General features: G+C 45.6%; 1 protein-coding gene across 1 annotated transcript; it reads left to right on the top strand.

Annotated features, from left to right (window-relative positions):
* The first annotated feature begins 625 nt into the window (after positions 1-625).
* On the top strand, positions 626-11,739 carry MAT2A (methionine adenosyltransferase 2A). Its single transcript, XM_054475401.2, has 9 exons — positions 626-5,841; positions 7,544-7,621; positions 7,716-7,838; positions 8,094-8,206; positions 8,290-8,433; positions 8,616-8,834; positions 9,026-9,208; positions 9,364-9,497; positions 10,133-11,739. The coding sequence occupies exons 1-9, from the start codon at positions 5,751-5,753 to the stop codon at positions 10,233-10,235; spliced, it is 1,188 nt and encodes a 395-aa protein (XP_054331376.1). The 5' UTR covers positions 626-5,750; the 3' UTR covers positions 10,236-11,739.
* Positions 11,740-13,783: the final 2,044 nt, after the last annotated feature.

Raw genomic sequence — 13,783 nt, 5'->3', positions numbered from 1 at the left:
GTGTGTGTGTGATTTCTAGGGAGATCCATAGATTTTGTCAGATATTTAAAAAGTTTCAAGTCACTGGGGTACAGGGGGCTGGCACTTCACTACAGCAGTGGACCATGTGTAGTATATTTGCAGGTTTTGAGCAATCTTATCAACCAGGTACTTGTCCAGCAAGGGTCACTGTCTGTCCAGCTACCGGACCACCTGCAAGGAGAGCAGATGACAGCATTCCCAAGTATCTCCTGCCCCTAGAGTAAAGGTGAAGATCCATACAGACCACAGTCATGGTACCACCTCCTCTTTAGGTCTGATTAATTTGCTAGAGTGTGCCGGGCACGGTGGCTCATACCTGTAATCCCAGCACTTTGGGAGGCGGAGGTGGGCAGATCACCTGAGGTTAGGAATTCGAGACCAGCCTGGCCAACATGGCAAAACCCGGTCTCTACTAAAAATACAAAAATTAGCAGGGCATGGTGGCAGGCGCCTATAATCCCAGCTACTCGTAGGCTGAGGCAGCAGAATCACTTGAACTCGGAGGTGGAGGCTGCAGTGAGCTGAGATCTCACCACTTCACTCCAGCCTGGGTGGAAGAGCAAAACTCTGCCTCAAAAAAAAATTTTTTTTTTTTTTTGCTAGAGTGGCTCATAGAACTCAGGAAAGCACTTGCTCATTTTTACTGGTTATTTTAAAGGATACAAACAAACAGCCAGATGAAGAGATATATAGGGTGAGGTCTGGAAGGGTCCCAAGTGTAGGAGCTTCTGTTACCATGGAGTTGGGGTGTGCCGCCCTCCTGGCACGTGGATGAGTTCTTATTCACTTTCCTGTCAGCCTCCACCTGTTCAGCTCTCCAGAAACTCTCTGAACCCAGTCCTCTCAGCATTCCTTGTCCCAGGGTATGGGGTAGGACCCTCTCTGGAATGAGGGTCTTATGACCCATGATCAGAAGGGCAGGGCAAGATTAGAGTCCTGCCTTGGGGCAGGTGAAAGAGAGGCAGGAAAAAGTCAGAGAGATTCTGTTTCCTGAGGCCTGCTCCTGAGTCCTAACACTCTCAACATTATAACAAAAACACTGTATAACAAGGGCTATGGGAGTTATGAGCCAGGAACCATGGATAAAAACATATATAAATTCACACATATATTAACATCACATCTATCAACGAGGTTGAGCATTTTTTTCATATGTTTATTGCAATTTGCATTTTCTCCTTGGTGAGCTACCTACTTATTTTATGTTGTGTATATTTTCCCACAGTAAAAGAGAAGGAAATGATTTACAGCTCTACATAGTATCCTGGAGAGACAGTCATGAAAATTGTTAAGAAAAAAAAATCCATGTTTCTCTGAATAGTAAGATGTGTGCGTGTGTGTGTTCACAGAAAAAGGAATGGGAGGATATAAACCAAATTGTTAATATTAATGCCCTCAGGGAGTATGCAGTATTTATTGTTTGTCTATAAGAAGGGGCATGAATTTAGAGGTCAGACCAGGTTCAAGTCCCTAGCTCCACTACTGATTTGATGTGTGACACGGACGAATAACATGCCAGTTTCTTCATCTGTAAAACAGGAAGAGAAATAGAGCTGTTGTGAGTAGTAGATATTACAACAGTGCCTGTCACAATAAAGTGTAGCTGTTGTCATCATATTATTATCTCCTTCAGTGTTTTCTTCACTGTACCATATCTATTCTTCCATTCAGGACTTCTTTATTGGGACTGTAAAAAGATTTAAGTATCAAAAGAGAAAAACATAGAAATAAAAACAAAATACAAAAAGCCTAATAATGAGGGGGTTCACATAGTACTTGTTTCTGATCCCACTGGAACTAGCTTGCCTCTGAGGCCATCCGAGATATCTAAGCTTTGGCCCTAAAGGACTGGCACAAATTTGGAGACATGTGGCCTACATTTCTTTCTTCTTGGCCTGTCTTCACATAGAAGGTGCTCTTAAGACACACAGCCTAGGAGCCTCCTTCTCAACATCTCCACACCTTCACTTGCTCTTTGCTACCCCTACTGTCACCTTCCTCTTTTCTCCTGCCACATCAACAGCTTCTTGCACTGCAAATGTTTTCTGGAACTCTCCCCATGACTGACAGGCTGATAAGGAGTTATTTTATTTGCTGTTTGAGTCACAAATACCATTTTTATCCAATCCCAACTTTGCCTTTTTTGTAGGGTTACTGCTACATTAATGTTCTCTGGCTTTTAGAAATCTGAAGCCTTTAGGCAGTGATTAGATTTTTCCTACGTGCTTTACAACATTTCACATTCAACAAATTCATTAACGATAAACAGGAAATAAACCAACGATTTCCCCTGGTTTAGTTCACCCTTAGGACACTCATCTATGAAATCAGAAATCTTATTCCTGTCAGAACAGGATGGCCATGTGCTTCCCTGTTAACAAAGAAGTCTTAATTTTATTAATTACAATGCTTACTACTAAAACAAAGCAGGACCTCTTTCCATTGATTTCACATGATCGCCAGAGTCTCTCATTTCTCTGCTTCCTTCTGCCATCTTTTTTTTTGAGACGGAGTCTTGCTCTGTCACCCAGGCTGGCGTGCAGTAGTGCGGTCTCGGCTCACTGCAAGCTCCACCTCCCGGGTTCACGTCATTCTCCTGCCTCAGCCTCCCAAGTAGCTGGGACTACGGGCGCCCGACACCACGCCCGGCTAATTTTTTGTATTTTTAGTAGAGACGGGGTTTCAGCGTGTTAGCCAGGATGGTCTGGATCTCATGACCTCGTGATCCACCCCCCCTCGGCCTCCCAAAGTGCTGGGATTACAGGCATGAGCCACCGCGCCCGGCCCCCTTCTGCCATCTTTATATTCATTCACTTTTCGTTTCCTTCCCTTCCTTTCTTGTCTCTCTCTCTTGAACATTTCTAAGCACCTTGTGTGTGCCAGGCATTCAGTAACAAAGCTTGAGCAAAACCTTCTCATTATCATGGAGCTTACAAGCCTAACTGGGAATTGGAGACATTCATCAAATAATCACCAAATCTATAATTTGAAACTGCACTTAGTGCCATGAAATAAAACACAGGCCCCTGTGACAAATCTGTGTAGATGAAGGCTTCATCCAGGAAGTGGTAGCTGAGCTGGAGTGAGAAGGATAAAGAGTTAGCCAGGCATCTCCCCACATTTAGAGCGCCGAGTGGGCAGAGACCAGGATTGTCATAGCATTTGCTCCTGGGTCTGACTCACAGATGTGCCCATAAATATTTGTGGAAGGGAGGAAGGGACAATACGAATAATATAAAATAAATGAAAATGTGTCCTCCTTTGTTTTGATACTATGCAATTAATAAAATTAACTGCTACTAACTAAAAAACAAATTCAAGTAGAACACAGAAAGGAGAGTGTGGCACAAGATAAGGTTGCAGAAGTAGCAGCCAAATCACACTGGGGCCTTGAGTATGTAGAGATTTTAGTCTGTATCCCGACAGCAATTGAAAGCCACTGAAAAGTAATTCACAGGAAATATAGTTAATTTTTTTACAGCTTACATGAAAACAAATTATGTACTAGATACTGTGCTAGACTCTACTTGCACTATTTTAATCCTTGAAACAATCCCATGATGTACTATTAATATTCCAATTTTACAGAACGAGGATACTGATGCATAGAGAGGTCGTGACTCCAAACCCCTACTCTTACTGTATTACACCTACACACTATTCACAAGTGAGAGAAGCAGGTAAGCAACTATGTACAGCTGATTCTCATCTCCTTGGCAGGCCTAGCCCCACTGTGGAGTTGGTAGCACAGGGGTATCAGGATTTAATGAGCCAATCATTGACTTTACGCTCCTTGTTCTGACTCCCTAATAAAATAACCTTCTAGTTATATTCTGGCTTCCCATATAGATTTTTCTGCTGGGAGATAATGCACTGACCAGTCTACACACACATTTTGTTCCAGTTGACAATTTTATTACTCATTGTAAGTTAATAAATTGGCATTCTGCTTAAAAAAATAACTAAAAAATTTAATAGTCTTATACAGTTACTTTCCCATGAAGGATTAGCTTGAAAAGTAAAAAGCAACGAATAAAAATATCATGACCTATTGTCTCTTTTGTGGTCGAACCTTTTCTTGCTGCCTGCTTTGAGCGACCGTGGATGTGGTCACTGAGTCTGGGGATGAGCCCTTTATCTTCTTTGTCGATGCCCCCAGCACAGTCCAAGTGCTTCCTTTGTTTCCCACTGAGCCTTTAGCAAATCCCACCTTTCCTCCTGCACCGGCGGAGAGGATTGTTCTTGGGAATGCACCTTGTTCTACTGCCTCCAGCAGTAGGCAGCTGGAGACTGTTACTAGGGGTCTCCTTCACCTCCCCAGCGTAAAGTGCATCCCACGCTAGGAGCAGGCCGTTCCCGGAGAACCTCATTAAACCCGGCGTTCTTGTCACGCGCTCCGCTCAGGGCCACCAGGCCACCAGCCCCTGACCAGACCTGCACCGAGGCCCAGCCCCACAACAAGCTGCAGAGACCCCCGCCCCCAAGACGGGCTCCCTCCAAACGGGCCTCCATACTCCTTGCTGGCTCAAGTTTTGTTTCGCTCTTTTCCCCTGTAATTCCTTTATTGGGCAAAACTGGGACAAACGCAGGTGGACATTTTAAAGTGAAAGCTTCATGAAACAGCCCATTCCACGCCGTCAAGAGATCTGCTTAAGCACATTCAAGGGAACGAATAGCCCCCACCCACCAAAAAAGAAATGTTCGTTCCATATTCTCCTGAATAGAGGATTGAAACATCGATTCCCCGCCCCCCCACCCCTTCAAAGGCACAGGAAGGCCACAGGGCAAGGACGGCCTTGGGAGCGGCCTCCTTTCTCTCTGGAGGGAAAGGCTGGAGCGCTGCCTCTACTTTAAGTCCACGAACCACGAAGGGTGAGGATCCCTCAGAAACTTTAGCGCAGGGGAGTGGGGAGGAGGGCGATGTTTAAATCGATGGCAGCACCCTCATTAATCTGCTTTCCGGCCATCTTCAGCAGAGCCATTCACCAGGAAACGACCAGAAGGTGGGCCGGCGCCACTCAGATTTCCCGGGGCCGGCAACGAGCCGGGTGGGGACGCCGAAGGAAGGCCGTGAGGAGCCCTCGCTGGCCGGCCAAGATGGCCACCTTCACATGGCCGACCGCCACCGGCTCCCTGCCACCCGGCATCTAGAGGCGGGGCGGCCAGAAAGACCCCAGCCGCAGCACAAAACCTCCGCGATTCCCGCCACCTCCGCTGGGGGACGCGACCTCCGGGAAAGCTATCCCGGCCAACGGTCGGAAGGGAGGTGCCATGTCACAGCACAGGGGAGCGGGTCCAGCAAGCCCCAGTCGCTTTTTCTCCCACATCAAACAAGGAAGAGCAAACCCCCCCCGGTCTCCTCGCGTCTGCATTTTTCCCCCAGCTCTAGCGGCTCAACATAGCTGAACGGTCTCTGGACGGCCGGATTGCCACGGCACCTCCCGCGGCCGCGCAGTGTGGTTCAGCCCGGACTCCGCGGGGCGCGGTGCCCTTCCTCCCCCGACCCCCGCGCAAGTGGTGCATTGGCGCGCGGCGCCGAGGGGCGGGGCCCGAGCCGGGCGCGCGCGGGCGCTGCTCTATAAATACCGGGCCGCACCGCCCGCCGCTTCGTTCGCTCCTCGCCGCCCGCCTGCTCCGAGTAGAACGCTGTCCGCAGCTTGCGCATTTCGCAGCCGCTGCCGCCTCGCCGCTGCTCCTTCGTAACGCCACTTCCAGTCACCGACACCAACATGAACGGACAGCTCAACGGCTTCCACGAGGCGTTCATCGAGGAGGGCACGTTCCTTTTCACCTCAGAGTCGGTCGGGGAAGGCCACCCAGGTGAGGGGACGGCCTGAAGCGAAGCGTGGGGCGGGGCGGAAGGCAGCGCCAAGGTCCGGCTGGCTGCGGCCGGCCGGTGGTGGGGCACGCGCGGGTCGTCCTCGTCTGCCGGGTTGTGGGAAGATCGGCGACCGCGCGCTTTCCTCGTGGCGCCGCCAGGGCCTGGCGCGTGGCCGCCGCTCCTCTTCCCCCTCCCCTCCCCACACCACCCCTCCCCTCCCTTCTCCACCCCTCCCTTTCCATTCGGTCGCGCGCCTAGGCATGCGGAAGGTTCCAGAAAACTTGAAGGGCGGGGGCTGTGGTCGCTAGTGAGTTCTGGCCGGGAAGGGAGGGCACTGTTAACCCCTCCCGGCCCTGCCGTCTGACAAACCTGGAGTGGGCGACCCGCCCCGCGTGCTCGCGTCCGGCCCTCGGGAGCGCGCGCCCCGCATTGCAGCGGCGACCACGTGTTTGTCGCATGTGGTATCTGGGCGAGGGGGAGCCGTGGGCCTCCCCGGCTGTCCTGGCCCTCGGTTTGAGGGGTGGGGGACCTATGCCTCGCGACGTCGTCTGGCTCCACTGCCTCAGTGGTTAGGTCTTGACCACACACTGGAGAATACGCGCATGCCCTTCGGCGGATATGGCCTTGCCTCCAAGGTGACGGCCTCTGACTAAATATAGCGCATGTCCAAGAAGGCAGTCCTTATTTGGACCCCTTGTGAAAAGGATGGGAAGCATGAATTAGGAGCTGCTATTGCTTTGGGTTCGCATTTACTTGAGGCTTTGTCCGCTCAACCGCCATTATGGGGATCAATTGGCACGTGAAGGAGGAGTAAAGCTATTTCCAGGAACTGAAAATCTCAGCCTGAGCATATCGACTAGTAAAGATGATTATTTGGCTCTTCAGGCTGTTTCTGCCCTTAGGATGACCGCAGTAGCTATCTGTCTGGTGGCTTTAGGGTCTGGTCAGTTTACTGTGCCCATGATGAAATCCCACAAGTAACTTAGTGGTATAAGAGGACAAACCCAGGATCTTGGTGAGTGCTGAAGGTTAACTGTTACACCAGTTAGTAGTAGACCGAAGTTCAGAGCCTGCAGTCTGGCTTCCACATTATGTTTGGATTCTGTTTTAGGTGGTTATAGAAAATTCAGAAAAACGAACTTGAATTAGGGGGATATTTGTTTCTTCTTCCTCCTAACAATAGATGACAAAGCAGGGAGACATGGCTTCGGAATACGTTTGAGCATTTTCTACACTGTTGAGCTTTTGTTTCCTGCGCAACTCCTAACAGCAAAATCAGATAATTGCCATTTTAGTCAGAAAATGCTTTTCATTTAATTGTTTAATTGAATTATCTTGTTGCTGATTATAATTGGTGTTCCTTAAGATTAGGGAAACTGGCCTACCTGTGGCCTCAGTTCTACCAGACTCCCAGGTGCAGAGGGGTTTGGTACAGTTGTGGAAGTGAATATGATATAGGGCAAATTCTGTTCTTTAAAGGAGATAGGACTAACAATTCACCTTTCTGGTGGTTAGATTTATAATGCAAACTTTGAATTTTAGGAGGAAAGTGCATATACAATGAATTAAGATGTATTAAGCATGTTTTTTAAAATCTCCAAAGATTTTACAGATAGATAGTAACAGGGAGGGAGCTTGCATACGTACATACATACTTCGTTTAAAGTTAAAGAAATTGAGCCAGGAATTTCTCTTTTCCAGATAAGATTTGTGATCAGATCAGTGATGCTGTCCTTGATGCCCACCTTCAGCAGGATCCTGATGCCAAAGTAGCTTGTGGTAGGTTCAGAATGTGCTTATCAGCTGGTGGAAAGATAGCATAAAAATTATTTTTATAGACGTGATGTTTGAGTTGAATGTCTCTTTTTATTAGAAACTGTCGCTAAAACTGGAATGATCCTTCTTGCTGGGGAAATTACATCCAGAGCTGCTGTTGACTACCAGAAAGTGGTTCGTGAAGCTGTTAAACACATTGGATATGATGATTCTTCCAAAGGTGTGTTTTAATGATTTTACTCATTTTTTCTAGGTAACAGCTGTGAGGTTTGAAGAAACTCCTAGAATGTTCCTGCTAATCCTAAACTCCAGTTGTATTTTCCTATACACTAAGCCCTATTCTGTTCATTCTCTAAAAAGGTCTGATGGTTTAGGTGTATTTGATTTCTTCAGCAGTGTTTAGAATTCCAGATAATTGCTGTAAACAGCAGGTATTTCTAGGACCTAAACAAGATGTTGTGTTTTTTGCTTATAGGTTTTGACTACAAGACTTGTAATGTGCTGGTAGCCTTGGAGCAGCAGTCACCAGATATTGCTCAAGGTGTTCATCTTGACAGAAATGAAGAAGACATTGGTGCTGGAGACCAGGTATCTTGGTGTAGAGGCTGTTTTAATCTCTTCTAACAATAAATTCGGGAGCTTGATCACATTGGTGACTTTTCCTTCTTTAGGGCTTAATGTTTGGCTATGCCACTGATGAAACTGAGGAGTGTATGCCTTTAACCATTGTCTTGGCACACAAGCTAAATGCCAAACTGGCAGAACTGCGCCGTAATGGCACTTTGCCTTGGTTACGCCCTGATTCTAAAACTCAAGTAAGTGATGATCATAAAGCTTGGTTATCTCATTTATTACATCAGCACAGAAGATCCATAATTTTGATAATAGCTAACTGAAGAAAATAGCATTTGTTTTCCTGTATTGTAACTTCAGGTAGAGAAACAAATACAAAGCTATTGTTTGGTATAATGTTCTGATGACTTGTGTTGCCTTCAAGGTTACTGTGCAATATATGCAGGATCGAGGTGCTGTGCTTCCCATCAGAGTCCACACAATTGTTATATCTGTTCAGCATGATGAAGAGGTTTGTCTTGATGAGATGAGGGATGCACTAAAGGAGAAAGTCATCAAAGCAGTTGTGCCTGCGAAATACCTTGATGAGGATACAATCTACCACCTACAGCCAAGTGGCAGATTTGTTATTGGTGGGCCTCAGGTAATGTCATTTTGTTGCATTTTTCTGGATTTTTGATGGTTACTTAAAATTTTGGCTACTACATTTTTTTCAGGCTTTCTGAAACCTACATGTGAATCATCGGAGGATATTTGCTGAGTGAATTCAGAATAGGCAACCTGATCCACTTGGAAAGCACTAGGCATAAAGTAACTTAAATCCTGTAATTTCAGGGTGATGCTGGTTTGACTGGACGGAAAATCATTGTGGACACTTACGGCGGTTGGGGTGCTCATGGAGGAGGTGCCTTTTCAGGAAAGGATTATACCAAGGTCGACCGTTCAGCTGCTTATGCTGCTCGTTGGGTGGCAAAATCCCTTGTTAAAGGAGGTCTGTGCCGGAGGGTTCTTGTTCAGGTATACACTCTTTATGTAACTGGAACGATTAAAAGTCATGTAAGTGGGAGGGTATTTAGTAGTAATCTACTTAACTACTTGTTTTATACCAGTGTATTATACAAGTATGTGGGTCTTTGCAATCACTGATTCTTACGACATTTGAATCCTTTTAGGTCTCTTATGCTATTGGAGTTTCTCATCCATTATCTATCTCCATTTTCCATTATGGTACCTCTCAGAAGAGTGAGAGAGAGCTATTAGAGATTGTGAAGAAGAATTTCGATCTCCGCCCTGGGGTCATTGTCAGGTAAAGATGGTAAAGCCTATTGCTAGTCAAGTATTGAGGGTGTGGGTGTGTGTATATATACTTAAGGCTGAGGAGGTGAAGGTGTGAAGGAAGACTCCTCAAATGGGAATACATTTTAATTTCTGGAACAGTTTTGAACTGCTGCCTTAGTGAAGACTTAGTTATTTGAGAAATTTAAAATTACGGTGCTCCATGGCTTTAGGATAACCACTCTAGAGAATCTTCCAGATTTGATATTTGAGCTTTGTGCTCTTCTACCTAAGGGTGTTAAGAAAATAGAGATAAAGTGGGATGCTCAAGGTTTGTTACAATGTAAAAACCATGGTAGGGTGTGGGCGGCGGGACCTTGGTAAGTATTGTGTGATCTCAGGTGAGCTTTTTGACAATTGAAATTTCTCAGAATAATGACAAGTTTTCGTATTTGTTGAGCCAGGGACGGAAAAACAACTATAGTTACTAATAAGGACTGTGCAAGGAGTTTGGACACCAGGGAAGTAACACTTTTGCCACAAATTTTTTTCCTAGCATATCCCAGAGAACTCATTTGCCAGAGCTCTTGAAAATGAGTCTTGCTGATTGTTTTGCTTTATTTTAATTTAATGCTACATATTAAGTTACGGACTTGTATATTCCAGGGATCTGGATCTGAAGAAGCCAATTTATCAGAGGACTGCAGCCTATGGCCACTTTGGTAGGGACAGCTTCCCATGGGAAGTGCCCAAAAAGCTTAAATATTGAAAGTGTTAGCCTTTTTTCCCCAGACTTGTTGGCGTAGGCTACAGAGAAGCCTTCAAGCTCTGAGGGAAAGGGCCCTCCTTCCTAAATTTTCCTGTCCTCTTTCAGCTCCTGACCAGTTGCAGTCACTCTAGTCAATGACATGAATTTTAGCCTTTTGTGGGGGACTGTAAGTTGGGCTTGCTATTCTGTCCCTAGGTGTTTTGTTCACCATTATAATGAATTTAGTGAGCATAGGTGATCCATGTAACTGCCTAGAAACAACACTGTAGTAAATAATGCTTTGAAATTGAACCTTTGTGCCCTATCACCCAACGCTCCAAAGTCATAATTGCATTGACTTTCCCACCAGATGCTGAAAATGTCCTTGTAATGTGCACGTAAAGTACTTGTAGTTCCACTTATAGCTTCTGTCTGGCAATGCCACAGCCCTGTCAGCATGAATTTGTAATGTCTTGAGCTCTATTATGAATGTGAAGCCTTCCCCTTATCCTCCCTGTAACTTGATCCATTTCTAATTATGTAGCTCTTTGTCAGGGAGTGTTCCCTATCCAATCAATCTTGCATGTAACGCAAGTTCCCAGTTGGAGCTCCAGCCTGACATCAAAAAAGGCAGTTACCATTAAACCATCTCCCTGGTGCTTATGCTCTTAATTGCCACCTCTAACAGCACCAAATTAAAATCTCTCCACTTTCAGCTGTCTTTTGGAGGACGTACGTAATAAGGTTTTAATTTAGTAAACCAATCCTATGCATGGTTTCAGCACTAGCCAAACCTCACCAACTCCTAGTTCTAGAAAAACAGGCACTTGGCAGCCTTGTGATGTCATACAGAGAAGTCACAGGGCAGTACCTGAGGGTCTGTAGGTTGCACACTTTGGTACCAGATAACTTTTTTTTTTCTTTATAAGAAAGCCTGAGTACTCCACACTGCACAATAACTCCTCCCAGGGTTTTAACTTTGTTTTATTTTCAAAACCAGGTCCAATGAGCTTTCTGAACAGCTGGTGTAGCTACAGAGAAACCAGCTTCCTTCAGAGAGCAGTGCTTTTGGCGGGGAGGAGGAAATCCCTTCATACTTGAACGTTTTCTAATTGCTTATTTATTGTATTCTGGGGTATGGCGTAAGTACAGAGAAGCCATCACCTCAGATGGCAGCTTTTAAAAGATTTTTTTTTCCTCAACACCATGATTCCTTTAACAACATGTTTCCAGCATTCCCAGGTAGGCCAAGGTGTCCTACAGAAAAACCTTGGGTTAGACCTACAGGGGGTCTGGCTGGTGTTAACAGAAGGGAGGGCAGAGCTGGTGCGGCTGGCCATGGAGAAAGCTGACTTGGCTGGTGTGGTACAGAGAAGCCAGCTTGTTTACATGCTTATTCCATGACTGCTTGCCCTAAGCAGAAAGTGCCTTTCAGGATCTATTTTTGGAGGTTTATTACGTATGTCTGGTTCTCAATTCCAACAGTTTAATGAAGATCTAAATAAAATGCTAGGTTCTACCTTAACTGTGTCTGTTACTCATTTGTTAAAGTGCTTTGGGGCCATGGGTATGTGCCTATAATCCCAACACTTTGAAAGGCTGAGGTAGGAGGATCACTTAAACATAGAAGTTGGAGGCTGTAGCGAACCATTATCAAGCCACTGCACTCTAGCCTGGGTGACTGAGACTTTGGCTCTTAAAAGCTATCATAGGAATATGACATGAGAATACTATATGTGTATCTTTAACCCTGAATTGTAATCCATAATTAGCCATAATTCAGGAAAATAACATCAATCCCTAGACCCAGTGTGTGGGCATTTTTTAAAAGCCTAAGCAAGATTTGGTCCTCCTAGTCTACTTAGGCCAAAATTCATGTGTCCCTATTGCAGCAGCCATTCAATGCCATTTTTAAGTTTTTAACTAAAGTTAAGGGCTTCAAACCATTGAAGGCATAAAAACCACTAAAAGTATTAACCTGGAAGTGGTAATGTCAAGTCCTGGCAAGTTAAGCCTATTAATCTGCATACATTTTTAAATTACAAGCTTAGTTTTAAGGGCTGTATGTTTCCATTTGAGAAGTTCTGAAACATGATTTCTAGTCGATATCTTGCAGAGATAAATATGCAAATTAACTGAAAATGCTATAAATTTCCAAAGGCTTAAATTTCGTTGATGGCAGGTTGTGTAGAAAATCTGCAGACCACACTGCTCTTGATCCTAGAAGCAACATGCGTAGAGAGTAGCCACTTGGATTACATTTCTAGCAACATCTGAATGGTAGTCCACTTTTTACTCTTGTCCTGAAAATGTAGAGCCAAGGAGTGCTTGCTTATTCCTGTTTGCATGGAGGCTTAAAAACTTGGAAATCTGGTGGCTGGGAGTGGTGGCTCACGCCTATAATCCCAGCACTTTGGGAGGCCAAGGCATGCAGATCACGAGACCATCCTGGCTAACACAGTGGAACCCCGTCTCTACTAAAAATACAAAAAATTAGCCAAGCGCCTGTAGTCCCAGCTACTCAGGAGGCTGAGGCAGGAGAATGGGGTGAACCTGGGAGGTGGAGCTTACAGTGAGCTGAAATCGTGCCACCGCACTCCGGCCAGGGCAACGGAGTGAGACTGTCTGAAAAAAAGCCTTGGAAATCTGGGTATGGTAGCTTACGCCTGTAATCCCAGCACTTTGGGAGGCTAATGCGGGTGGATCACCTGAGGTCAGGGTTTGATACCAGCCTGGCAAACGGTGAAACCCCGTCTCTACCAAAAATATAAAAATTAGCTGGGTGTGGTGGCAGGCGCCTGTAATCCCAGCTACTCAGGAGGCTGAGGCAGGAGAATCACTTGAACCCAGGAGGAAGAGGTTGCAGTGAGCCGAGATGGCGCCACTGCACTCCAGCCTGGGCCAGAGGAAGGCTCCTTCTCAAAAAACTTGGCAATCTCTTGGGAAGTAGGGAGAGGGCAAGGTTAAAACCTATGCAGGTATATCAGTTAGACTTGTTCCAACCTGAGAACCTGAATTTTGCATATAATTGAAGTGTTCAAGAACAAGTCTGGCAGTTTCATAAGGGAGTTTTTAGATGCCAATACATGGCAGATAACCATATTAGCTACATTAGGGAATGAGCATGGATAGGTGCCTCTAAGTTGGTAGAATAGCATAAGAAGTTTTCCAAAGTAACCGCTTTAAGGTAATGTTCAGTATTTGCTAAGTAAACAAAGATTCCCCAACCTTCAGGGAGTTTGTGGACTAAGGGGATAGTGGTGTCCTGCCCAGCCTAGGGGAAAGGTATCCTGAAGGTTAATAAGGTGGTAGATGAACATTAAGCCACAGAGAGCAGAGGGAAAGCATAACAGCAGGGGATGATAAGGGTGATTATAGTTTAGAAAGCATGAAAGTATGACTTAAGGGAATGTCTTTAGGTTGAATATTCTGTATATAACCTGCCTTTCTAAAAAGTTTCAAAGGGGATGGATACCCATCAGGGGCAAAGATCCAAATCCCGAGGGTAGAATGAGGATGTATACTAAAGTCTTCTGGCTAAAAGGACATCGATAGCCCATTTTTAGAAT

This window comes from Pongo pygmaeus, chromosome 12 (assembly GCF_028885625.2).
Source record: "Pongo pygmaeus isolate AG05252 chromosome 12, NHGRI_mPonPyg2-v2.0_pri, whole genome shotgun sequence".
Taxonomy (NCBI): Eukaryota; Metazoa; Chordata; class Mammalia; order Primates; family Hominidae; genus Pongo; species Pongo pygmaeus.
The sequence above is the reverse complement of the archived record's forward strand: the minus strand, read 5'-3'. Positions and strand labels throughout refer to the sequence as shown.